This window comes from Macaca mulatta, chromosome 11, assembly GCF_049350105.2.
Source record: "Macaca mulatta isolate MMU2019108-1 chromosome 11, T2T-MMU8v2.0, whole genome shotgun sequence".
Lineage (NCBI taxonomy): Eukaryota > Metazoa > Chordata > Mammalia > Primates > Cercopithecidae > Macaca > Macaca mulatta.
Genome location: NC_133416.1, coordinates 60,881,479 through 60,909,064, shown reverse-complemented (window position 1 = coordinate 60,909,064; position 27,586 = coordinate 60,881,479). Strand labels below are relative to the sequence as shown.

The 27,586-nt window shown below is 48.2% G+C and overlaps 2 protein-coding genes across 8 annotated transcripts in view; both read left to right on the top strand.

Moving 5' to 3' along the window:
• Positions 1-27,586, top strand: part of ATP5MC2 (ATP synthase membrane subunit c locus 2) — a 494,192-nt gene that overhangs the window by 419,255 nt on the left and 47,351 nt on the right. Inside the window, exon 1 of one of the 4 annotated variants that reach the window (XM_077954434.1) lies at positions 26,830-26,833. The exons of the other annotated variants lie outside the window; for them this stretch is intronic. The gene's annotated coding sequence lies outside the window, so the exon portion shown is untranslated. Of the gene's footprint in view, positions 1-26,829; positions 26,834-27,586 lie in introns of those variants that run through there. 4 annotated transcript variants of the gene reach the window in all.
• On the top strand, positions 9,830-26,961 carry CALCOCO1 (calcium binding and coiled-coil domain 1). Of its 4 annotated transcripts, none has more exons than XM_028829576.2 (15): positions 9,830-9,872; positions 12,021-12,197; positions 12,537-12,639; positions 13,102-13,292; positions 14,697-14,855; positions 15,263-15,411; positions 17,373-17,463; positions 21,363-21,518; positions 21,735-21,989; positions 22,460-22,585; positions 23,398-23,493; positions 23,846-23,951; positions 24,181-24,380; positions 24,872-24,978; positions 25,955-26,961. In XM_028829576.2, exons 2-15 carry the CDS (start codon positions 12,042-12,044, stop codon positions 26,130-26,132), a joined length of 2,073 nt encoding a protein of 690 aa, XP_028685409.1. In that variant the 5' UTR covers positions 9,830-9,872; positions 12,021-12,041; the 3' UTR covers positions 26,133-26,961. The 4 variants fall into 4 exon arrangements, with proteins under 4 accessions (XP_028685409.1, XP_077810495.1, XP_028685407.1 ...); XM_077954369.1 differs by having other exon boundaries at positions 25,232-26,961; XM_028829574.2 differs by having other exon boundaries at positions 12,018-12,197.

The window sequence follows — 27,586 nt, the reverse complement described above, 5'->3', positions numbered from 1 at the left end:
ACCAGCCCAGCCCAGGACACAGGACACCCATAAGCCAGAGGCTGTACCCCACACACACCCTGTCTTCGGCCAGAGCCCCTAGATCTCTGACCTTCACTCTCACCCCTAATCCTAGACTGCAGCTTGAATGCTGCCATTCCAACAGGACTTCAGGTGACCTCTGGGCTCTGCAGAGCTGGCCTCTCAGGCTTTAAGACACCCTCACCACACTCTCCCAGCTCCTCCTCATTCCTCAACACCAGAGGAGCACTAATTAATTAGCGTGTGCAACCAGCCATAGGCACCATCTCGTTACTCACCACAGGGACCCGCCGTTAACATACCAGACCCCCAGGACGCGGGCACACGCCAATTACACAGCTAGCAGCTCGGCTAATCACGGCTCCTGGTGACACTGTGGCTTACAGAGGAATCCCCACTTCCCTCCTCCCACCTCCCCCTACACTCCTGCCTCTGGGAACAGGAGGCTGGAAGGGAGGATGTGAAGACTGAGTGGGGAAAAGTTGAAATGCTGGGAAACAGGAGGCCAGCCATGGAGTAGCTGAGGGGAGAGTGGGCGTGAAAAGTTAGAATTCCCCTACAAATTACTTTAGGCTGTAAACAGCCACTATGGAATTAGTAACTGCAACAAGAGGGTGTGCTGGTTAGACTACAAGAAGGACTTCCTGATGAGGCCATTGCTAGGGTAGAATTGGACCTAACAAAGGACAGCCTTTCTTCCTACAAGAAACAGCCAAGGGAAAATGGTCTGTTAGGTGGAAGAGGAAGGGAGAGAGGGGAAGTTCCAGGAACTTAGGTATCTGGTGCCATCCTGTCCCTCAGCCGCAGTTCAAGGGTACAGAGAGGAGGCGGCCTCACTGCAGACACAGATAGACGGCTTCCCTCCCACACACGTCCCATTGACTTTGCCGTTCTGCTGTCACTCCACAGCTTCTCCGAGATTTCACATATTGACTCTCCGAGCTGCAGAAAATTGAATTTTCTTCATTACGACTGTCTCCCGACAAAAGCAGCTCATAAATTCTCCATCTTTTTCAGGCTTCCCACCCCCTCACCACCCAACATCTCTCCACGGTATTCACATATTTGAACATGCCATTCACATGGGTGTAAAGGCAAGGCATGACCAGCACTCCCCACGGACACACCATTCACAAAGACAGCATTGACAGCATTCACCCCATCCCTCACTGCCCATACATAGATCCAGTCTACTCCCAGAGCTGGCCACTGTCATCAGAAATGAGGGTTCATGTCTTCTACAACCAGGGTGGGTCCAAGTATATGGTGCCCCATATAGCAGATTCATATGTCCCATATCAAGGGGTGAAAGGTCCCATGCCTTAGCCAGTGCATGTACGTCTATATTGTGCCCCATCGGCAGTCTCACGGATGACACTGTCACGTGGGACAGAGTCATCTGTCCTGAGATACAGTATTCACTCCAGACCCACCGCAGTGCTACCTGGGCATAGCTACAGGTCCCTCCCCACAGTACTGGAATCCCTGTCCACACTCCCACCTGGGAATAAGCCCACAAGTATGAAGCATACACAAGTCTCTCAAGCTTTGTATAGTCATAGACATGGAAGGAGGAGAGGAAACATCTCCTAGGACCTAGTGGGGAGTCTTCCTTCATACCACAGCAACCGCTCCTGTCTCCTCCCAACACTGTCCCCTACCCATACACATGTTAAGCTGCTGGTCTTCTTCCACGACTATAGTACCTCAGCAGTACTCCTTAAGGCACAGACACCTCCCTTCCACCATCAAGGGATGTTGGATTTGGCCTCCCACTCCAGAGTGTGCTCTCCCCATCTGACTCTCCTGCTTAGGCTGCAGGCACAGCACTGGGGAAGGGCAGGGCCTAGTTCTTGTGGCACCTGTGCCAGCCTGGCAGCTGAAGCTGTAATAGATGGGCAAGAGGCCAGGCTGATGGCCAGCACCATGTGGCTTGTGCCCAAGGCCAGATTGGGGCGGGAAGTGGTGGGCTAGGTGCCCAGGCACTCCACCTTCCAAAATGCCACACAATCTGTGAGTGGAGAGAGACAGAAAGAGGGACTCAGATAGATTCAGATGAGGACATCCCCTGAGACCAGACTAAGTCAATCTCTGGCCCCTCAACAGCTGCTCCCACCCCTACAACTCTGACCCAGGCACAAAGGAAGTCACCACAAACAAGAGAGAGGACAACCAGTTATTTTCAAGAATAACTAGCCCAACCTCACCAACAGGAAAACTAGAGATTCTGGAGGTACAATCAGAAACAATGATAAGAATGATTCCTCTATTAGGAGAGGGGCTGAGACTTGGGAGGTCTCCATGCATTTTTATGTCAGCTAATTAATATACAAATGTTATGTACAATGCAGATGAATATCTATTGCCTTTGCAATCCCGAACCTTCTCCTCTTGGTACGTGGTACTAATACATACACACACACACACACACACACACACACATGCACACACACAGTCTATATGATTAGCTGGACCGTTTTTCCCAGCACTTAGGTTTCTAAACTATCTTCCATCTTATCCCTTAAGAGCAAGTTTGGAACTACACAAAGATGGCCAGGAAGGTTGAGCTCCACAATATAAGGAATGGCTTTCTGCAGACTCAGATGTACCTCAAATCCTCTTTGTCCAGAAGGAGAACAACCTCCCCCATGCCAACCTTACCCACGCCCACCCCAAACCTGCTCCTGGCGGGGTGCAGTGGCTTACACCTGTAATGCCAGCACTTTGGGAGGCTGAGGCAGGTGGATCATTTGAGGTCAGAAGTTTGAAACCAGACTGGTCAACATGGTGAAACCCTGTCTCTACTAAAAATAACAACAACAAAAAAAAAACTAGCTGTGAGTGGTGGCGAACACTTGTAATACCAGCTACTGAGGGAGACGGAGGCAGGAGAATTGCTTGAACCTGAGCGATTGTTACAGTGAGGTTACAGTGAGCTGAGATCACTGCACTCCAGGCTTGTGACAGAGTGAGATTTTATCTCATAAATAAATAAATAAATAAACAAACAAACAAACCTACTCCTTCTGCCAACACCCCCTCTCAGGGAAGGACTACATCCACTCAGATGCCCAAGCCAGTAGTCTGGGATCAGCCATGACCCTTCCTTCAAGTTAGAATGAGACATGGGAGCCTGTTGCATGTATTAAATGACTTAGGGACTTTTTTTTCTTTTTTGAGACAGGGTCTCACTTTGTTACCCAGGCTGGAGTACAGTGATGCAAACACAGATCACTGCAGCCTCGACCTCCCGGACTCAAGTCATCCTCCCACCTCAGCCCCCAAGTAGCTGGGACCACAGGCATACGCCACCATGCTCAGCTAATTTTTGTATTTTTTGTAGAGACGAGGTTTTGCCATGTTGTCCAGGCTGGTCTTGAACTCCTGAGCTCAAGCAATCCTCCCGCTTCAGCCTCCCAAAGTCCTGGAGTTACAGGCATGAGCCACCACACCTGACCCCCTTAAGTGATTTTTTTTAAGCTAAAAGTTTAACTTTTTTAGCATCACATGTCTACAGACATCAAAATCATTACTTCAAAAGTCAAAATGTCCTGTTTCCTTCATTGCCCACATCCTGCATGCTACTTCCTAAATATCTCTGTGTTTATTGCTGCATTCTCTCTGGCAGATGAGAGACAGGTCTTAGCAAGATAACTGAGCTGCCTCCTTGTTGCGTTCTCAGGCTCCACGGTTAACCTCCCCACTTCCCCCGATTCCCATAGCACTGGGGAGGCCAGAGAAGCATAGGGAACAGGCCAAGCCACACAGTTTCCCAGAGAGAACTATTTTGAAACTGTCAGAAAGCTGATAGAATTGCAAAGTACATGAAATCAGCTACTTAAATTGTGACTACAACACACAGCTATTCATTTTGTGACAGGGTAAAAATTTTCAAACATTTTATCAATAGAATAATAAAAATAAAGAAACCCTATAACCATATGAATAACACTATCTTGACGGAAATCGGCCACATTCATGACCAATCAGCCTGTGGCCTGATGCCCCGCCAACATTTTGGTTGGCTGAATTCCAGTCTTTCTTCAGCAGCAGATCTTTGCTTATGTGTGGTTCACAAAGTTGGTGCTCTATAAATTTCAGTGGAATAAATGTGAGACGAATAGAGGTATGAGCATGTGGTCAGATCAGAATCAAAAGTCTTCTTGTCAGAGGTATCTCTTCTCCCAGAATAACTCTAATGATTCTAGAATGTTGATTCAACCCATGTTGATAAAGCATGCAATGGGCACATGACTAGATTCTGTCTCCAACCCCTATTATATGAGGCCATATGACTGGTTCTCACCAATAAGATAGAAGTGGCAGTAATGTGTTACTTCCAAGCTGTGAAAGTTTAGAGTGTGTGCCTTCTCCACATGCTCGCTCTTCCCCATCTGCTGGCGGTGACACCTGGGCAACCTGAAGCCACATATTTCGGAAGGCAGATTCACAGCATGAACAGATCTGGATTCTTGAGTCACCTGACCACAAATATCCACATTGGACTTATGTGATACATAAATTCTTATCATGTTAAGACACTGAGATCTGGGGGTTGTCTGTTGCAGCTGTTATATCTACTCTAATACACGAATCAAGGTAATGAGGCCAAAATGGCAACAAACCAGACTTGTAACACTGTCGAATTTGGACTGTGATGGATGCAGAGGGCACAGGAGAGCACTCTGGAGTCAGGAATTCTTGATTTAAATATCATACTAGGGGCCGGGCATGGTGGTTCATGCCTGCAATCCCAGCTTTTTGGGAGGCCAACGCAGGCGGATCACCTGAAGTCAGGAGTTCGAGACCAGCCTGGCCAACACAGTGAAACTCCGTCACCACTAAAAATACAAAAGTTAGCTGGATGTGGTAGCAGGCATCTGTAATCCCAGCTACTCAGGAGGCTGAGGCAGAAGAATTGCTTGAACCCTGGAGGCAGAGGTTGCAGTGAGCCAAAATCATGCCACTGCACTCCAGCCTGGGTGACAGAGTAAGACTCTGTCTCAAAAATAAATAGATAAATCTCATACTAGCTATGTGGCTTTGGTCAAGTTATTCAATCTTTCTGAACTTTGGTTGTTTCATTGATAAAAATTACATAATAATAATATGATCTGAACACTTTGATAGTAGAGTGGCTCGATAGGTCTGCAGAGTGAAGGAGCTGCAGACCTGAGTATTGTTAAGAACTCTAAACCAATCTTCCACCCAGCCCTAGGTCAACCAAGGAACTAAGAGGACAAAAGAAAATGGGCCGGAGACCTTAAAGAAAAGCCCCAAAGAATCAAACTTTGCGCTAAAATTACATCAATGTTTTTCCTACTTCCCATAGAGTCCACAGTTTGGAAACATTCGGAACAGCCTACAATGTCTGATAGAGCTGCTTCTGTGTGTTTGTAAAGCACCCAGCAGAGTGCCTGGTACATGGCAGACACTCAGTACTATTAATAACACTGGCCATTATTATTTTCTCAGAAAGCATTTTGTTATATTGGAAAAGGTATAGGTTTCAGAATAAGATTGTTCTTAGAGGCTTTTCTTTTTTTTTTTTTTTAAGACCGATCACATTCTCATTGCCCAGGCTAGAGTACAGTTGGTGCATTCAATGGCTCACTGCAACTTTGATTTCCCAGGCTCAGGTGATTCTCCCACCACAGCCTCCCGAGTAGCTGGGACTACAGGTGTGCACCACCACACCTGGCTAATTTTTGTATTTTTAGTAGAAATAGGGTTTTTCCATGTTGCCCAGGCTGGTCTCTAACCCCTGGGCTCAAGCAATCTGCTGGCATTGGCCTCCCAAAATGCTGAGATTACAGACGTGGTCCACCGCACCCAGCAGTAAATTACTCTTAAAGTCTCAGTCTCTTCATCTGTAAAATCTGGATAGCACCTTGCACAGTTATTGTGATGATTCAATGAATGAAAGAGCACCTCTCACATAGAAGGCACTCAACTAGTGATAGCTCTTCAAAACATTCCCAGAGTCCAGGGCTAGCTTCCATTAAACATTTATTATGTGGTGGTCACCGAGCTAGATGAGGCAATACCAGAATTAGGACTTTTACAAAAGAGAAAGACTTAACATTTCAGGGAAATGGATTCATTTTTCAGCAACTCCTCCCCCAGCTCTATGGAGCCCTTCGACAATCATGGCAGTCATCTCCCTTCCCCAGACAAGAGTTAAGACTATATTCTGGAAAAAAAAAAAATACAGTCCCCAAATCTCCCACTCTCATTCAGAAATACTCTTTGATCCCAACAACTGTAACTTCCACCTGTCTTCACAGTATTATTCCCCTTTTTCAAAAAATCTTCAGTGACTAACTTCACATTCCTGATGGGAGTGAAGCCCAAACCTCTGCACATGATGTATTGATTAGGAAAACAGTAGCTACTATAAAAATAAACCCCACATTTTAGCAGTGTAACAAAATAGAAATTGATTTATTGGTCAAGTGAAATCTAAAACACATGATCCTGATTAGTGGTCAGCTCTCTGCCAAGTGATGATTCAGGGAACCAGCTTCCTTCCATCCTGTGGCTCCACTATCTTTAACATGTGGCCTTCAGGGTCGCTGTGCCTAAGGTCATCTTCATCAAGCTAGACAGGAAAAAAAAAATGAAGGATCTTTTTTGGAGGGCTTTATGGGCCAGACTTGAAAATGGAACACATTAATTAAAGGAGAAGCTTAAAAATGTGGTCCAGCTGTGTATCCAATAAAAAGAAAGAAATAGGTTCTGATAAACACATAGCAGGCTCTGGCTCACCTGACATTCAAAACTCTCTATACTCTGGCTTAAGTCTGTCTTTCCAATTTTATCTTCCATTATCCAATTATCCAACTGTAGCTTCTTTTGTTGTTGTTGTTGTTGTTGTTGTTGGTTTTTGTTTTGTTTTGTTGTTTGAGACAGAGTGTCACTCTGTTCCCCAGGTTGGAGTGCAGTGGCACCATCCCGGCTCACTGCAACCTCTGCCTCCTGGGTTCAAGCGATTCTCCTGCCTCAGCCTCCCAAGTAGCTGGGATTATAGCCACATGCCACCACACCTGGCTAATTTTTGTATTTTTAGTAGAGACGGGGGTTCACCAGTTGGCCAGACTGGTCTTGAACTCCTGACCTCAAGTGATCCGCCCGCCTTGGCCTCCTCATGTGCTAGGATTACAGGAGCGAGCCACCATTCCTGGCCTCCAACTGTAGCTTTTATTCGGCTTTACTGCAATCACAACCAACCCCAAAATCTAAGGGACTTAAAACAACCAATGTTGGCTTCTGATTTATGTATATGCAGGTTGTGGGCAAGCAGCAGCTCAGCTCCACAGGTCTTCTCATTCCCGGACCCAGGCAGAAGGAGCAACTCTCCTGTGGATTATTCCCATTCTAGTGGCAGAGAAGAACAAGAAAGTGGAAACTCATGTGTTCAAACATGGCATGAGTCACATCTGTTCACATCCCGTCAGCCAAATCATGAAACATGACAAAGCCCAAAGTCAATGACATGAGACATCTATTCCTTCTACAGGAGATACTGCAAGTCACATGGCAGTGGGCAGGAATGAGAGAGGAAATAATTTCAAACAATTAGTCCATCCACTACAACTGCCATTTTCCATCTGGAGTACATGGCAGACATTGCTACCCAGCACTCTTTCCTCAGAATCCTCAATACAACATTTCAGGCAGACATTACCAATAATCTGAGTTTGCCTAAATAAATAACTAAAGGTTGAAATTGATGTGCTATTGTGTGACTCTAGGCTCATTATCCATTCCCACCTCCAAATCTTTGCTTTGGCCTAGAAGAAGCTTACCCTCCCCAGTCCCCATCTTGCCAAACTATCCAAATTTAATCTATTCTTCAAATATTTGAATATTTGAAAGTAATGACTATAATTAAAATAATGAATTACATTCATTATTTTAAAATAATATTTTCTATTCATTATTTCAATAAAATTAACTGAATACCTAGCATAGTACCTGACACACATATCTGAATTAATCTGTTTCACATTACCTTGTGCCTTGCACTGAGCATATAAATGCTCAGTGAACATGTGTCTCCTGTTAATGAACCAGCACTGTTCCTTAGAACAATGGGAGTTAGTATCACATGCCAGAGTTTCTGGACTGGGAGTATGGTGACTGCTTGTGCTTAAATCCTGATTCTGCCACTTACTAGCTGGATGACTCCAGACAAGTCATTAATTGTGCCTCAATCTCATCATGTGTAAAATGGGGATAAAAACAAGGCATATTACATAAGCCTGTTGTATTAAATAGGAAAATTCTTAGCATAGTTTGAACAGATCATAAGCACCCATTTTTAGCTCCGAGACTGTTTTCTTACAGACCCTTATTTTGGGTGGAAGACAAGAGCCTAGAACACTTGAGACTTGGGTCCTTGAACAGACCTCACTCTTAACCCACTCCAGACCTTGAGCTACCTCCTCATCCAGAAACTGGTTCCCTAACTCATAAATCCTGACTAATGACACAGACACATCACCTTAATGTTTGTGCAGCTCAGTAACTAATTGTTAAGTGCCTGGAGATCTTCAGATGAAAGACACTCAGGGCAGACACCGCATTCAGTCATAAAAGCAAAACACTACCAAAAAACTTGGAAAAGGCAGAAGCTCCATAACTTAGTGCAGTAGAGAATTAAAGCAGGCACCTAGGAAGAGGAAATCAATCCTTAAGACTGTAATCCTTTAATGCAGAGCCAGAGAAAGAGGTAATTCTGAATGCCTCCGACTAGAGGGATGGAGAATGGCGAGACGGGGGTAGGATGCTCAAGTCTGTAACGTGACTTGGGGTGTGGGAGACGTGTCAATCTTTCACCTCTCCTAAATAAAAACCGGAACGTCAACATATATTGTTATCCTAATTAATTTAAGCCACTTAAAAGGCTTGGGCAAACAGGCCCCTATAAGTGGCTTGTGAATTGCGACAGGTCCTGAATTATGCCAAGCTCCCTTTTCAATTTCATTCTTCTCATTCCACTGCTCCTACCACCACCTCAGGCAATTTTATCCTCTTCCTAGACCCAGAAGCCACTCTAGGGGAGCCCAGTCCAGATGCGTATTGTCAGGCCCCTTAGCACTGAAATCCTTAAGTTGGAAGAAAATGGTCAACTGTGCAGAACACAACATTCTTACAAGGTCTGTCCCTGAGGTTGAAGTAAAGAAGAAACTGCTATACCCCAGCTATCAGTTTCCCATCCCCAAAATGGTGGGTAGCTGTGGTGTAGTGGCAAGAACATATGACGTGGAGTCAGCCAAGGCTAGTGCAGTTCTACATTTCATAGCTTTGACACTTCACACTGGCTCCTTAACCGTACTTGAGTTTCTTCATCTATAAAGTGTGCATAACGCTAACGCCTATCTCACAGGGGGGTGTGAAAAGTACATGAGGGGGACGCAACAGAAACCGCTCTGCCCACCGTTAAAGCGTTATACAGAAGGCGTTAGAGCCGTAAATCCTCCCCAGCCCCCAACAACGCACGTTACAAACCAGCAGCCACCCCTCATGCAGCCGGCCCCCTCCTAAGGGATCATGGGCCGTGAAGTCCTTTGATGGCCACACCCTCGTTCTCTGTCATAGGAGTGAGAACTACGCCTCCCAGGACGCCGCGGTGAGGCCGCCGCCACGGACGCCCTCTTCCCCGCCCTCCTTGCGCGCAGCCTTCTAGGATATGTAGTCCTAGATCCGAGCGCGCGGCGGCGAAAGGGCGCGGAAGAACCACAAAACCCAGAAGTCCTCGCGCCCACTCTTCTCCCTCCCCTCGAGAAGTCGGAGTGCTGTTTTTGTTGTTGGTGAAAGGTGAGGGGAACAGCTGATCCATCTGTTGGGTAAGAAACTTGGCCTAATTGGGGGCGATTTTATGGGAGGGCAGAGTTTCCCCACTTTCCAGTTTGGGGAAGGATAACGTAAGGGAACTGTCGAAGGGGGATGCAGGAGCGTTTGGGTTTTAACACTTTCCTTACTGGAGAAGCCACCCCCGCTGTTTGGGGAGTTCTTAGTTTCAAGGGGACCCTGATTAGAGGGGGCGCCCCCTCGTCGTCCTCTCCTTCTTCTCAGTACGTCTCTATAAAGCTGATCCCTTTAGGGGAGCTGAAATCTGCTTATTCTCTCCCAGGCAAGACGTGTCCCCCACACGTCTTCCCTCTCTCCCCTACGCAAATCCAAAGGCCTTTACGACGCTGAATCCCTGGAGGAAGGGGGACCTTCCAAGTAGTAGAATGTCAAGGAACTCTAGAGCCTACAGAGGAGGGGGCGGGACACCCGCTCTCCGCCCGCCATGTGAACATCTGAATCAGGCTACACACCTACATCTTAGGTGCCCAGAACTTTCTTTCGGACATGAAGAACATTTACAGCTGTTACGGATTTTCTTTTTGGGGTGTATTTTAGTATTCTCCAGGTATAGATCTTTGGGGACAACTTACCCCCACCCTTAGAAAGCTGGAAGAATTACATTTGGAGAAAACATGGACTAGTTTCAACCAGGAATTTTTCAGAGAGATGAACATTAAAAAAAAAAAAAAAAAAAAAAAAAAACCTTTTGTTCTACCTATTTTGGGGGCAGAAGTTGCTCCTTTTTGTGTTGCTGGCTCACCTTTATCCACTGAGTTTCTGTTTTCTTTTAAAGCTTCTGTCCCCTAGACTTCAGCCTGGTGTGGGTTTGTGATGTTTGGGGGCGTGCGTATGACTAGTGGCAATGGCTGGTTGGACATGTCGGCTGTGAGTGACACAGGAAGCAGATTAGTGGGCTGGAAAGGAGTGATGAGTAAGAGGGCCATCTCACAGCCCTGGACTGAGGAGTTCTCTTGATCATTATTATTGTTATCTGTCCTCACCCCACCCTCATATTTTCCAATTAACTCTCCCCAGCTAACTTGGAACACCCCTTCCTCTCAACCCCATCCTATAGTGTGTCTCCAGCTACCAATACAAACAGATGGAAGGATCGAGGCTGAGGGGAGCAGAGAGAAAATGAGGAGAGAAATACTAAAGTGAAACTAGTAGGTTTCTAGTCCTGCTGCAGGCACAGTCTGGAGAGAAGAATGTTGGGTTCTTTTTTAACTCATCTCCCCTTTCCTCAAGGTTAAATATACATTTCCACTTCTTGGGGGCCCTTACTTCCCACTTTCTCGTCTGTTCCCTGCCCCGGGGTGGGGCTTTCCTGGCTCCAGGCCCCCACATTCCATCTCACCACCCCCACCACGTTCCTGCTAAGCGCCTCACTCCACCCTTGAAGTTGCCGCCTCCAGAATTCTTGACTTCCTGGAATAATAAGTCGAGGGACAGAACCTGTCTTTCCTTATATCCTCCCCTTCCCTTTGTCTCTTGGATGCCAGCAGAAGCTTTCTGCTTCCCTGGAATTCATGGGGGTAGACAGCTCAGAGAGATGAAAAGAGAGCTCAGGAGCCTAAGGATTTGGGCTGTCAGTTCCCCCCGACCCCAAGCCGTATTCTAGCTCTGAAAACTCAACCATTCCTTTCAGAGATTAGTTGCTGCTTTCTGATGTCATAACTCATTCCTGGATACAGCTGGGTCAACAAGCTTAGGAGTAGGTAAGGACACCTCTCAATGAGAGGGCCCCACACCTCAGCTGGATTTTGAATGCAAGAGCCAGGATGTGTGGGAGATGGGATGGAGAAATGGAGGCTGTCGACCAAGTTTCAGTGTCCCACGCTCTGTCTCCCCTCAGTGTCCTTTTGGGAGCAAAATTAGAGAAGTCTGGACCCTCAGAAGGGTCTATAAGCCAGAGAGGGTATAGTGTGAGACAGGATGGGGACTGACTTGGAAGGCCAGACCTACATCCTAGAGACTAAGAGTGATACCTCAAAAATGTTCATAACCCTCAAGGACTGGAAACCAGGTATGGCTTGTCTCCAGGTGTAGTGGCAGGGCTGTGAGCGTGTGTTGCTGGAGCTGTGTGGGGAAGGAGGTGGACTGGAGAGACTTTAGGATATCAACCCTTTCTTTCATAGGAGGACAGATATCTCAAGGCCAGGATGGAAGAATCACCACTAAGCCGAGCACCATCCCGTGGTGGAGTCAACTTTCTGAATGTAGCCCGGACCTACATCCCCAATACCAAGGTGGAATGTCACTACACCCTTCCCCCAGGCACCATGCCCAGTGCCAGTGACTGGATTGGCATCTTCAAGGTATCTCTGGAACCCCTTTTGGCTTAGGTTTATGGGCTGTGGGTTGGTTGGAATAAGGGGAATGATTGGGCTCTTGGATTCTCAACCTCAGGTTGATAGAGAAGAAGAAAGAAACATGTCACAGATGACAGAGGCCACCTGTGTAATCAAAGCTCATCTTTTCTCCATCTTAACCTTATTCTTTACTGACACATTAGTGTCCCTCCACTTTCCCTTTCTCTTGTCATTGTTGCCACTGTAGCTCCATCCTGCCCCTCTCATTCAACCCCTCTGCCCTTTCTTCCATCCATAGAAGGTATTTCCATGACCATACCTTTCTCCAACCTTGGGCTTTCACAGGTAGAAGCTGCCTGTGTTCGAGATTACCACACATTTGTGTGGTCTTCCGTGCCTGAAAGTACAACTGATGGTTCCCCCATTCACACCAGTGTCCAGTTCCAAGGTACAAGGGAAGACGGAAAATTGGGAGAGAGGAGCCAAGGGAGTAGAAGTTTGAAAGAAGGTAGTGGGCTCAGAAACATTAAAAGTTAGGCACAAAGGACAAGGAAAAATAAATGAAAATAAATATAATGAGAATATATCCAACAGGGCTCAGCAGATAGAAAATCATGGGATTATTGCAGAATCAGTGACTTAGAGACAGAAGGAACATCAGAGGACGTCTAGTCCCATGTCCTACCCAAAGAAGGAAAAACCAGGGAGTAAGGAAGATGGAAAGGTAGCATTATGTGGTGAGAAAGGAAGGAGAGGGATAGGCAGAAAGGAGAGAGAAGAGTACCCTAGGAAAAGAAATGGCCTGTGGGAGGTGGAGAAGAGAAGAAACAGTATATGGAATACTGAGCAAGGGGCTGGAGCCAAGGACAGTGGATCATTTGGGGTCCTGGGTCCATTCTTCTTCCCACAGCCAGCTACCTGCCCAAACCAGGAGCTCAGCTCTACCAGTTCCGATATGTGAACCGCCAGGGCCGGGTGTGTGGGCAGAGCCCCCCTTTCCAGTTCCGAGAGCCAAGGCCCATGGATGAACTGGTGACCCTGGAGGAGGCTGATGGGGGCTCTGACATCCTGCTGGTTGTCCCCAAGGCAACTGTGTTACAGGTGAGAAAAGAGCAACAGAGTTATTCTCAGGCAAGGGAGTGGGAGACAGCATTGCAAGAGGGCCCTTCCCACCTTACCCTCCCCTCATCTGTGGCCTCAACTAAAGACCTCACTGAAAGTTAGACAAGGTCCTGCCTTCAGGAAAATCTCAGTCTAACATAGACATACATGAACATGTAAGGCAGGAAAGGAGACCACCCACAGGCCAGTGTAACTCAGGATTTCATAAGAACTTTTGCAGCCTTCCTTCTCTACGCGCTACATACTGCCTTATGCCCTAGAGGAAGATCTAAAGGGTGGAGGGAGGCTACTCGAGGGAACATTCAGAGAAAAGGGAGCACAAGACCTGCTTCCAGGACGAGTGGGGAGTGAGAGCAGATAGGCAAGGCCCCAGATCTGTACTGTCCGATACTAAAGGCTCTTAACTATATATGGCTCTTGAGCACTTCAGATGCAATTAATCCAATCTGAGATGTACTATAAGGGTAAAATATACTCCAGATTTTGAAGACTTAGTATTTTTTAAAGAGAATGTAAAAGACTTCAATAATTTTTATTTTGACTACACGTTGAAATGATACTGTTTGGGGTTTGTTTGTTTGTTTGTTTGTTTGTTTGTTTTTCTTTTTTTTTTTTTTTTTGAGACAGCCTTGCTCTGTCACCTAGGAAGATGTTTATATCTCACATAAGTGAAAGATGTGTGATGAGCTCCTACTCTCTATTGTGTTTTCACCATTATGATTCTCATTTGAGCCCTACAACAATTCAGACTAAGGGATCATGTTACAGATGAGGACATGTTTCTTAACTTAGAGAAGTTAAGAAACTTGTTCAAAATCACATAGCCAGCTGGGTGTAGTGGCATGTGCCTATAGTCCCAGCTACTGGGGAGACACTGTGGTGGAAGGATTGCTTGAGGCCAGGAGTTTGAGGTACTGTATGCTGTGGTTGCACCTATGGCTAGCCACTGTACTCCAGCCTGGGCAGCATAGTGAGACCCTGTCTTTAAAAAAATCACATAGCTAGTAAAAATTGCATTGAAGATTTGAACCCAAGTCTGTCCAACTCCAGAGCAGATAGGGTAAAATTAAGGGAGCCATCCCTTGTGTTTGTGTTCATTGACATGCCACACAAGGGATTCCTGCAATTGCTGGGTGAGGAAAGGGCCAGGCCTAGGGTGGGGAAAGGTAAGAGGGATGGGCAATTCAGAGTGCCGTGAGCTGGTGCATCTGACTGGGTGGTGGACAGGATTCGGTAGCACACCTAGCATCCCCTTCCTCACCTCTTTATAGCCCAAAGCTATATAACTTCCCAACCCCAGAATGCACCTGGAGTGTGGTAAGGATGGAACCTTAGAAGGGGTACTCCACCAGCACACTCCCCTTCTCCTTCTGCCGCCTGTAGAACCAGCTCGATGAGAGCCAGCAAGAACGGAATGACCTGATGCAGCTGAAGCTGCAGCTGGAGGGACAGGTGACAGAGCTGAGGAGCCGAGTGCAGGAGCTCGAGAGGGCTCTGGCAACTGCCAGGCAGGAACACGCGGAGCTGATGGAACAGTATAAGGTGGGAGCTGGGCCAGGTAGGGGGTAGGGTCTGGCTGCTCATCCAGCGTGCAAAATCTAAACCCACTGAAGAGAGTGAAGGAGAGATGTTAGTGGGCTTTTATGATGGTTCTGACATCAAGAAAATAGGTTTAAGGGGTAATGGTTGGGATTAAACTTGATATGACAAGAGACGTGTTCCAAACTTGTAATGAGACTCAGTTATTTGAACATAGGAATGCTGAGGTAAGGTGGAGGTGGCCACGTTGATAGGTAAAGGAATGTTCCAGCAGTTTCTTTTTCAAGGAAGGCAATGTGATAGCCAGGTGGGAGCAGTCAGACCCTGGTGTGCTCTTCCTAAGCCTTTGTTCCACTACTTGAGAGATGAATCCCAACCTCCCTTTTCTTCTGGGGGAAACTTAATTTCAGGGGATTTCCCGGTCCCATGGGGAGATCACAGAAGAGAGGGACATCCTGAGCCGGCAACAGGGAGACCATGTGGCACGCATCCTGGAGCTGGAGGATGACATTCAGACCATCAGTGAGAAAGTGCTGACGAAGGAAGTGGAGCTCGACAGGTGAGGGGAGTCCACTGACCCCGTCACTTCCTCTCCTTTCCATGACCCCCACGCTCCAGCCCCCTCTCTCAGGCGGGCAGACCTGCTGTCTGCCTCACATGCTTTCTCTTTCCCTCCTACCCTCACTCATGCTAGTCCAATTACTGGGGATACCCTTTTCTGCCGAGCTCTCTACCATCTTTCCGCACGCTATTCTGTATTCCTTTGCTTTGGAAATAATCATAGTTACCACTTATCGTGCAGCAAAAGCTGAGCAAGAGCTAGGAGTGGAGGATTTGGAAGAAGAGAATGGATGAAAGTCAGTGCAAGATAAGAGAGGATGGATTTCAGATTTGGCAGCAGGAAAGATAAGATTGGACTGTGTTCTTACTATTAAGAAACATTAGAACTGGTGATCCAGGAATGTTATGGAATCTCTCCTCTGGAAAAAAAGATACAAATCATAGACTCTTAGCATTGGGAATGTAAGATATGTATGAGGGTATGTAAGAGGTCACCCTCAGGAGGCAGCCTCTTTAACATTTGACAGCTGTCATTTTTGTATCTCTTGTATTGAGCCAAACTCTACTCTCCTATAACTTAGCATGGGGTCCCGAGACCTCTGGAGCCACATAAAATAAATTTCTTTCTGCTTCCAGAAAGTTGTTTCCTCTACCAAGTAGCATAAATATTGACCACCACCTCCCATGTCTCCCTTCAAATTTTCACCGGTTTAAATACTCTAGTTCCTTATTTCATTAAATGACATAATTATATTCCATTTAGTACTGGTAGATGGGATATTTTAAAAAACTGTTTAAGGCCGGGCGCGGTGGCTCAAGCCTGTAATCCCAGCACTTTGGGAGGCTGAGATGGGTGGATCACGAGGTCAGGAGATCGAGACCATCCTGGCTAACACGGTGAAACCCCGTCTCTACTAAAAAATACAAAAAAAAAAAAAAAAAACTAGCCAGGCGAGGTGGCGGGCGCCTGTAGTCCCAGCTACTCGGGAGGCTGAGGCAGGAGAATGGCGTAATCCCGGGAGGCGGAGCTTGCAGTGAGCTGAGATCCAGCCACTGCACTCCAGCCTGGGCGACAGAGCGAGACTCCGTCTCCAAAAAAAAAAAAAAAAAAAAACTGTTTAAAAGAAAGAGGCATTCTATCCAAGGCCCAAAGTAATAAGTGAGTTCATCTGAGAGGCTTCTTCAGGATATGTTAGTCTCACCCTAGGGAAATATTAGATGTCAGCATTCTAAGTCACAGGTTAGGAAAGCAGTGGTCAGATTGAGCATCCGGAAAAGATTAGAGGCTGTCTAGACCAGGGGTCAACAACTATGGCCCACAAGCCAAATCTAGCCTGCCACCTGTTGTATAACGCACAGGTAAGAATGGTTTTTACATCTTTTAATGGTTAAGAACAAATTAAAAGAAGAATATTTTGTAACATGTGAAAGTTGTATGAACTTCAAATCTGTGTTCAAGTTTTATTGAAACATCATGCTCATTCATTTACATATTGTCAATGGACGGTCCTGCACTACAATGGCAGAGTTGAGTAGATGCCACAGAGACCACATGGGCTGCAAAGCATAAAATCTTTACTATCAGGCCCTTTACAGAAAAAGTCTGCCAACTTCTGGTCTAGATCAAAAGTTTACAATCAATAATGACTGCCCTCATCTCAAAAAGACTAGATTCTAGTCTCTTGATTGAGTGAAAACAATGGGAGCCATCAGCAAAACATTCCTTAAAATATTACATAAAAAGATAAGAAAAACTATTTGTTTCTAAATTCTTCTCTAGAACCTGGAATCTTGGTTTCCTGGGGCTTAGAACTGGAGCTGGCTTAGGGATTTATGCATCCCAGAGTGAAATGGAGCTCTGGGCCTAGAGCAGCAGCAGCAGAGCACAAGACAGAGGCCTGAGTCCATTCCTTCTCTGGGTGGAGCAGATTGTCTGACATGTCATCCCACCAATCACAGGCTTAGAGACACAGTGAAGGCCCTGACTCGGGAACAGGAGAAGCTTCTTGGGCAACTGAAAGAAGTACAAGCAGACAAGGAGCAAAGCGAGGTAAGAGTCTCAGAGATGATTTGCTTTCTCCATTGTCCAGTCAGTGTTTGATTCCCTTTCGAGAGCCAGACACCAAAGGGAATACAAATGTAAAGAAGACATTGACATTGTGTGCACTCCACTAGGGAATATAAGACATATACCCAAATCAGGATTAGTCAGAGTGGAAAAGTGGAATATAAGAGTACAATCTCAGCTCAGTGCAACCTCTGCCTCCTGGGTTCAAGCAACTCTCATGTCTCAGTTACCTGAGCAGCTGGGATTACTGGCGCATGCCACCATGCCCAGCTAACTTTTGTATTTTTAGTAGAGACAGAGTTTCACCATGTTAGGCAGACTGGTCTCGAACTCTTGACCTCAAGTGTTCCGCCCACCTCAGCCTCCCAAATTGCTGTGATTACAGGTGTGAGCCACTGCACCTGGCCTCAAGAGAAATCTAATAAAGTATTGTAGAGCTCCAGGGAGGTGTATGAGTGCACATCTTGTTAGAGACATAAGAAAAGTCTTTTTAAAAGGGGTGTGGAGGCCAGGCACAGTGGCTCACGCCTGTAATTCCAGCACTTTGGAAGGCCAAGGCAGGCGGATCACCTGAGGTCAGGAGTTCAAGACCAGCCTGGCCAACATGGTGAAACCCCATCTCTACTAAAAATACAAAAATTAGCCAGGTGTGTCAGGTGCCTGTAATCCCAGCTACTCAGGAGGCTGAGGCAGGAGAATCACTTGAACCCGGGAGGCAGAAGTTGCAGTGAGCCTAGATCACACTATGGCACTCCAGCCTGGGTGACAGAGTGAGACTCTGTCTCAGAAAAAAAAAGCAGGGGAGGGCCATGGCTGGGCATGGTGGCTCACACCTGTGATCATAACACTTTGGGAGGCTGAGGTGGGAAGATTGTTCAAGCCCAGAAGTTCAAAACCAGCCTGGGCAACATAGTGAGACCCTATCTCTACAAAAAATTTTAAAAATTAGCCAGGCATGGTGGCATGCACCTGTAGTCCCAGCTACTCAGGAAGCTGAAGTGGAAGGATTGCTTGAGCCCGGGAGGTCAAGCCTGCAGTGAGCTGTGATCGCACCCCTGCACTCCAGCCTGGGTGACAGAGCAAGATTCTGTCTCAGAAAAAAAAAAGGGATGGGGTGTAGGGCATGTAGTAGCCTAGTACTTTCTTTTTTTTTTTTTTTTTTTTTTTTTTGAGACGAAGTCTCGCTTTGTCTCCCAGGCTGGAGTGCAGTGGCCGGATCTCAGCTCACTGCAAGCTCCGCCTCCCGGGTTCACGCCATTCTCCTGCCTCAGCCTCCCGAGTAGCTGGAACTACAGGCGCCCGCCACCGCGCCCGGCTAGTTTTTTTTGTATTTTTTAGTAGAGACGGGGTTTCACCAGTTTACCCAGGATGGTCTCGATCTCCTGACCTCGTGATCCGCCCGTCTCGGCCTCCCAAAGTGCTGGGATTACAGGCTTGCGCCACCGCGCCCGGCTAGCCTAGTACTTTCAAACCTTTTTAGCAGAACCCTTTCCTCTCCTCCCACCAATAAAGTTTTTCATCTTGTGTGGACTCTCACTGAATAAACAAAAACAATATTTTATTACTATGAATTTATTTTCATAAATCTGAATGTATAACATTTACTTAAAAGGTAATGAAAGCAATTAGGTAATTTTGAGGCATACCAAACTTTGAAATGAGAGGCTATGGATGACTGTTCTGTCAGCCTCAGCAACTAATATATTTCTGTATTTTATTTTGGTTGTGCAGTATTGAGAACACCTTGAGTCACACACAAGTAGGTGCAAATGATAACAATTTTTAAACTGTCCACCTTGCAACTCAGTTTACTCTTCAATTCAATAGAAAATACAATAGAAACTATTCTGAGCTTTGCACAAAAATGAATTAACCTGGAAACACATGCCAATTGGTGATCTCCAGTGTGTTAACTTGTGATTTTATGCGTGTTTGTTTGTTTCTTTTTTTTTTTTTTTTTTTTTTTTTGAGACGGAGTCTCGCTCTGCCGCCCAGGTTGGAGTACAGTGGCCGGATCTCAGCTCACTGCAAGCTCCGCCTCCCAGGTTTATGCCATTCTCCTGCCTCAGTCTCCCGAGTAGCGGGGACTACAGGCGCCCGCCACCTCGCCCGGCTAGTTTTTTGTATTTTTAGTAGAGACGGGGTTTCACCGTGTTAGCCAGGATGGTCTCGATCTCCTGAGCTCGTGATCCGCCCGTCTCGGCCTCCCAAAGTGCTGGGATTACGGGCTTGAGCCACCGCGCCCGGCCGTTTGTTTGTTTCTTTGTTTTGAGACAGAGTTTCATCTTGTTGCCCAGGCTGGAGTGCAGTGGCACGATCTCGGCTCACTGCAACCTCTGCCTTCCAGGTTCAAGCGATTCTTCTGTCTCAGCCCCCTGAGTAGTGGGATTACAGGCACCTGCCACCACGCCTGGCTAATTTTTTGTATTTTTAGTAGAGATGGGGTTTCACCATGTTGGCCAGGCTGGTCTCAAACTTCTGACCTCAGGTGATCTGCCTGCCTTGGCCTCCCAAATCACGCTGAGATTACAGGCGTGAGCCACTGCGCCCGGCCTTGTGTTGTTTTTTTTAACATAATTGTTAATAATTTAGAGGACGTTCAAATCAAATATCTGCAGAACTCCTAAATCCCTTCTTCAGTACCCTCGGTTTGGTGTGGAAGATCGTTAAAAACCCTTTGCTCAGCAGTGAGAATAGGTAGAATTTGAGTAGACAGAGATGAGAGTGAGGATATTCTAGGAACAGAGAAAGACATGAGCAAAGGCTTAAAGGACAGAACACTCAGGGCAGTTGAATGTGTGGGTGAAGTGTTTGAGATAAGGCCTCGGTTAGACTGTGGAGGATCTTGAGCTTCATTTTTATTCCACAAGCAGTGAAAGGCTTTGATGATTTTTCAAGCAGGGGTGACATGAACTGTACTTATGGCCAGGTGTAGTGGCCCACACCTGTAATCCCAACATTTTTGGAGGCGAAGGCAGGCGGATCCCTCGAGTCAGGAGTTCAAGATAAGCCTGGGCAACATAGTGAGACCCTGTCTCGTCTAAAAAAAAAAAAAAAAAAAATCACAAAAACTAGGCAGGCATGGTGGCACACACCTATAATCCCAGCTACTTGGGAGGCTGAGCTGAGACAATTGCTTGAGCCCAGGAGTTGGAGGCTGCAGTGAGCTGTGACCATGCTACTTCACTCCAGTCTTGGCGACAGAGTCAGATCCTATCTCTAAAAAAGAACATAACTGTACTTAAAAAATCAGAACTGTACCTAAAGAAGAATAATCTGATTGCCTTGTGGAGAATGAGCTAGTTATAAAGTTATTCAGTAGTCCAAGCAAGGAATAACCAGAGTCAGATAACGTGGTTGTGGTGGTAACAGAGGAGGGGAAATGGCTGTGACCAGGATGGAGAAGCAATAGGCTTTTCTGTGGGCTGCTAGGGAGAGGACAGAGCCAAGCATGGCACAAAGGACACCAGGTTACTCCATCCTGAGTAACGTGGGAGCTAGTTGTTACCATGGACGGAAATAAGAGTAGGAAAGACTGGGATGGGGTAGGAGGTAGACCGTTGAGTTTGAGGGGCCTGTAGGGCATGAAGACTGAGTTTTGATTTAAGAGAAAGAATGGAGTAGCAGAAATGGTACATGGAATGCCTACATGGAAGACCCGAGGCTATAATGCTGGATACCTCAATTTGGGAGCTGGAGACTGGATATGCAGGATTGAGTCCTTTGAGCTGAGAACCCAAGAAGGGCTGGCAATAGTTGAAGGCTTGAGTGTGTGTTAAATCTGAGAAGTGGAACCTTGACCACTCTCATCACAATGGTTCACCTCCCGAGCCACCCCAACACACATACCCCTTTCCTTACCTGCTTTCCGCTTCCATCAGGCTGAGCTCCAAGTGGCACAACAGGAGAACCGTCGCTTAAATTTGGACCTGCAGGAGGCCAAGAGCTGGCAAGAGGAGCAGAGTGCTCAGGCCCAGAGACTGAAAGACAAGGTGGCCCAGATGAAGGACACCCTAGGCCAGGCCCAGCAGCGGGTGGTGAGTGAGGCCCCTTGGCAACAGGAAACAGGGAAAGTTCCAAGGGCAAGTTATAGAAAAGCCTAAGTGTCTAAAGAGAAGGGGAAAGACATGGCTAAAGACGAAACAACACAACCCCGAGTCCTAATGCAGTGGAGTGGAGGGAGCGTGGTTACCTCCCCGGCTGACAAACGGTTCACTGGGAACTCTGATCTCCATCTCCTCCTTTCTCCTGAGGCTGAGCTGGAGCCCCTGAAGGAGCAGCTTCGAGGGGCCCAGGAGCTTGCAGCCTCAAGCCAGCAGAAAGCCACCCTTCTTGGGGAGGAGTTGGCCAGCGCAGCAACAGCCAGGGACCGCACCATAGCCGAACTACACCGCAGCCGCCTGGAAGTGGCTGAAGTTAATGGCAGGCTGGCTGAGCTCGGTTTGCACTTGAAGGAAGAAAAATGCCAATGGAGCAAGGAGCGGGCAGGGCTGCTGCAGAGTGTGGAGGTAGAGGGATGGGGGGGCACCTGGCAATCTGATGGCCACTGCCCCCACCTCTGTGGGGACTCCTACATGTGGTCAGACCCTTTGGGAGGAGAGAAGAGGGGTTGAGAACCTTAGAGGACTCAGGGGTGGAGAGGGGCTTTGAGGGAGGTACACTTTACTTTCTAGGCATGACCCATCCCTAACCGGGGTATCCCAATCCTGATCACCAGAGTACCTTCCTTGGAACACAAACATTTTCTGTCCTAGGCCCCAGACCCTGCCACAATGCCCATTCCTGATCAAGCAGCACCTGCCTTCATGTCCTGTCCTTCATTCAGAGGGTATAGGAAATGAAGGCAAAAGGGAGAAAGTGCTCTAAAAATGATGCTTTAAATAAAGGAAAGGACACAGTAAGGGATAGTGCTAATGACAGTGGCGTTCCTTTTTCTTCCCCTCTTACCCTCCCATTTTCCTTCTTGGCTATCTCCCAGGCAGAGAAGGACAAGATCCTGAAGCTGAGTGCAGAGATACTTCGACTGGAGAAGGCAGTTCAGGAGGAGAGGACCCAAAACCAGGTGTTCAAGACTGAGCTGGCCCGGGAAAAGGATTCTAGCCTGGTAAGGCACCCAGCCACCAAGGGTCCTGTCCTGTGGCCTCCTGAGGCGTCCATACCCCTTCTCTCTGTCTTGGGTATGGGCTCAAAAGTACTAGGTGTCCACTTACATGTTGGGTGGCATTTCACTTGCACAAGCAAGCCCTCGTTGGTTTGAAATATGCATTTTTTGCCGGGCGTGGTGGCTCAAGCCTGTAATCCCAGCACTTTGGGAGGCCGAGACGGGCGGATCACAAGGTCAGGAGATCAAGACCATCCTGGCTAACATGGTGAAACCCCGTCTCTACTAAAACATACAAAAAACTAGCCGGGCGAGGTGGCGGGCGCCTGTAGTCCCAGCTACTCGGGAGGCTGAGGCAGGAGAATGGCGTAAACCCGGGAGGCGGAGCTTGCAGTGAGCTGAAATTCGGCCACTGCAGTCCAGCCTGGGCGACAGAGCGAGACTCCGTCTCAAAAAATATATATATATATGCATTTTTTTCTGCTCTCAGGGCACACATCTGGGCCCAGTAGAGGTGACTTAGGAGAATTATAGAGTGGCTCCTTGGTATGACCAAGGCCTCTGCACCCCAGTCTACAGGCAGTCATCCAGGACCCACTCGAGAGGCAGAGACTAAGACTTAGAAAACTGAGTCTCTGGGGCCCAAGACACAGGACTCATGGAAGAAGAGTGTTGGGAATCCCCGTGTGCGTCAGAGCAGGAAGGAAGCAGAGACATGGGGAGACCTGATTCTAGATTGTTGGTCCTGGTCCCAGAGCCCAGGTTCTTGGGGGTACATTCTAGGCTCCAGATTCCATCGGGCCCTCTTCCCTCAGGTACAGTTGTCAGAAAGTAAGCGGGAGCTGACAGAGCTGCGGTCAGCCCTGCGTGTGCTCCAGAAGGAAAAGGAGCAGTTACAAGAGGAGAAGCAGGTGAGCACCCAGGCCCTGTGGATGCCACAGGTGAGGAATTGAGGGCTAGAAACTTTGTAAATTCCCGTCATCTCTTGGCTTAGAAACTGTTCTCTCCAAGAGGGCCCATACCCTGGCTTCTCTTATTAGCGGACTTGGCAGGACAGGGGATGATCTCTGGGAGAAGGGAGGGATGTAAGTGGTGAAGCAGGGGTGCTGCGGGGAGTGTCTGCCTGAAGTCGCCGCAATCTTTGCTGAAGGCATCTAATCCTGAGGAGCTAAGAGTTCTTGGGTGCAGAGAATGGCTCTGCAGGCTAGCAAGGTTGGTACCTTCACGTTCTCTAGCACCTGCCTTTTTCCTTCCCAATTCCAGGAATTGCTAGAGTACATGAGAAAACTGGAGGCCCGCCTGGAGAAGGTGGCAGATGAGAAGTGGAATGAGGATGCTGCCACAGATGAGGAGGCCGCTGCGGGACTGAGTCTGTATAACCCCAGTCTTATAACACCTCTTCCCCTCTCTACCCTCCGCTGTTGAGGAAGGCTCCATGTAACCTTGCTGGGAGCTGCCTCTGCCTTCTATGTGTTTTGCCTTTTCTTTCCCAGACCCTGGTCCCTGTTTAGTGTAATGATACCCCTCATCCAGAGGAGACAGCTGGTCCAACCTTCTCACAACACATCCTTCTTCTCTGCCTGCTTCATCTCCTACAGGCTGCCCGGCAGCTCTGACAGACTCGGAGGATGAGTCCCCAGAAGACATGAGGCTCCCACCCTATGGCCTTTGTGAGCATAGAGACCCAGGCTCCTCTCCTGCTGGGCCCCGAGAGGCTTCTCCCCTCGTTGTCATCAGCCAGCCGGCTCCCATTTCTCCTCACCTCTCTGGGCCAGCTGAGGACAGTAGCTCTGACTCGGTGAGCAGTGGAGGAGCCTGTACAGAAGCAGTAAGGAGGGGTAGGGCCAAACCCAAGTGTCCCAGCCTGGAGTGCAGCATGATCTTGGCTCACTGCAGCCTCTGCCTCCTGGGCTGAAGCAATCCTCCCACCTCAGTCTCTCAAGAGTAGCTGGGACCACAGGCACGCACCCCCAGTTAGTTAGAGCAAGAACCTTAGCCATACAGGGCTCTTTTTCCCAGGAGAGAAGAGGCAGGCCCAGCCTCTCTTCAAGGCCACACCAACAGATATCATCCCAAAACCCAGACCAGCCCAATAGCCTCACTGCTTCTCCTCCGCACTCATTCTTTTATTACCCACCAGCCCCTCGAAACGCCTCTCCTGCTGCACCCTTCCTAAGCCCCTCAGGTCACTATCCTAGCCTTGGCTGCTCTTCCCATACTGCCCCAATGTGCTGCTCCCCCATCTTGGGACACCACTCCAAAGCCCAACCCTCTCTCTTCGGCATCCAGGAGGCTGAAGATGAGAAGTCAGTCCTGATGGCAGCTGTGCAGAGTGGGGGTGAGGAGGCCAACTTGCTGCTTCCTGAACTGGGCAGTGCCTTCTATGACATGGCCAGGTGAGTTCAACCAGCAAGGCCAGGAGGGAGGTGGTAGGAGGTCAGAGGGAAAGGGCATCCGTGTGGACAGTCACCAGGCCCTGCTGCCAACCCCTTCCCTTCTTGGCCTCAGCCAAGAAAAGGAGATACAGGTATGGTTAACAACAAAAATGACTCACTGCTCCAAATCCCAGATGCCTTCAAGTAATCCCTCCCCCTATCTTATCAATGCACTCAGAGGTCCTGCCTTTAACTGGCTTCTATGTTGTTCTAGCACCATCTTCTGCAGAGCCCAAATTGCCCTGCTTCCCCTCTCTCCTGCCTCTACCCCTTCCCCAACCACCAGGTAGGTACCTAGGATCCTCCGGGGAGGAAGGGAGGTGACCACGGCCCCCAGGGATGGGAGCAGAGAGAAGACTGGGATCCAGCATCCATCTGGCTACACCTGAAATGCTTTCCCTCTTCCCTCACTTCCCTGGGTGACCCTTAGGGAAGGGAACCTACAGGGGTGGGGGTTTCGGTATCAGATTGTCCCCTTCTGCCTTCCCTTTTATTCCCAGGGTCAAGGGGCAGGCACAGGGAAGAGAGATTTGATCATCTAGTCCCAGTTTTGCCTGGATGTGAGATGGGCTCAGGGCAGGGAGGGGGTGATGCTGTCATCCTTCCCGGCTGGAGCAGGAAGATGAAGGACGATGTCAGACTCATTTTCAGCCTCATTAGGCAGCAGACGGAGATGGAGGGAGGAGAGCAGGAGGTTGGGGGATGGGCTCTGCACTGCAGAGACCAGCAGAGACTAAAGAAGAGAGGACATGGGGAACTGGAAAAATAAGGCTTCCAGGGTTGTGGGGAGAAAGACCCTCTGGGAGAGGCCAGGATGCTGCATTTGGCACAGGATAACCTGGGAACCCAGGCACATGGGTCCTGCTCCCTGAAGTCTGCAAGTCAAGAAGGGAACAGAGCACGCCGACCCTCTCCCTTTCCCCTCTGTCTCTCTTAGTGGCTTTACAGTGGGTCCCCTGTCAGAAACCAGCACTGGGGGCCCTGCCACCCCCACATGGAAGGAGTGTCCTATCTGTAAGGAGCGCTTTCCTGCTGAGAGTGACAAGGATGCCCTGGAGGACCACATGGATGGACACTTCTTTTTCAGCACCCAGGACCCCTTCACCTTTGAGTGATCTTACTCCCTCGTACATGCACAAATACACACTCATGCACACACACACTCACACACATGCATACACTTAGGCCTCATGCCCATTTTCTATCACACTGGGCTCCATGATATTCTGTTCCCTAAGAACCACTTCTGTGTGCCCTATTTTCATCCCAAGATTTCTCAGTTCATCCTCTCCTACCTGGCTCTTTTGTCCCAGGGAGGGGTCCTGTTCGGAAGCAGTGGCTGAATTTACCCCCTGAAAGTGGTTTTGGAGGAACCGGGATGGAGGAGGCCTTCCCCTGTGGGAATAGAATCGTCCACTCCTAGCCCTGGTTGCTTCTGATACTCACACAGCCACTGCACACACATACTCACACTCACACTCCCTTGTCTGATGCCCCAAAGCCAATTCCTGGGGCACCCTACCCTCTCTAATTTGGGGTTTCTGTTTGTTTACCTGAGTTTTCTCTGGGGCCTGCATAGAGGCAGCAGCATGGACATCACGGCCTCTCAGGTCCCTTTTGGTTCTCAGCTTCGTTGGTTCCTCTTTCTGTTCCCCCATTGCCTTCTGCGCCCCGCCCTGGCCTTTTCCATAACCGTAGGTATTCAGTTTGGAGGGTTTTTTGTATTTTTGAGGATTCCTGTATTCTGTATCCTGTCCTCGCATCTCCTCACATGGAAAGAAATAATGTATTTGTGCCTTCTGTGAGGGATGGGGGGAACAAGTGGTCCCAGGTATCCCCATTTCCCAGCCCCCTCTCCCTCTCCAGGTCCCCCCATAGCAATAAAAGCTTCCCCCTGATATCCATCCCTTTGTAGTTTGAACAAATATATTTATATGATATGTATGACTGTTGTCACAAAATGTGTTCTTACCATGAGGTGTGACTGGAGCACAGAGCCCAAACCTCCGGCTCTTGGACCCTGGTGGAGGGAAGAGGGAAAGAGGGGACGCATCCCTACCTCATGGCAGGGGATGCTGGGCAGTTACTCTCCTGTCATGCCGGCCACCAGTGGGTTGTCTCAAGTGGGAGTCTGGCTTGGATAACACGGCAGTTGGGGAGGGAGCAAACTGATGGGTCCATGTCAGTTCTGCTTAGGGTTTAGCCCCAGGGTGGGTGGGTGCTGTGGAAAAGTGGGACAAGTTTTCCACTGCCCAGACCTTCACCTTTCATAGCAGCCATCACTGTACCTTATGCCAAAGGACAGGCTTTATTCCTGTCAAGAGTATACACCTTTGAGTACTTAGTAAAAAATGCCCTAAGCCTTATACCTCTAAAGGTGATTTTATATTCCTCCTGTTTCTGTTTCTGTTGCTTTCTCTGTTGCCATCCCCTCATACCTGTGTGCACACTCTGACTCAACAGTCACAAAAACACATTCATCCACTTAACCAGCTTCACAGGCTAGACAGACACATACACAGCATCGTAAAGCATTTGTTAAGGACCTGCACATTCACCACGGCTCTCA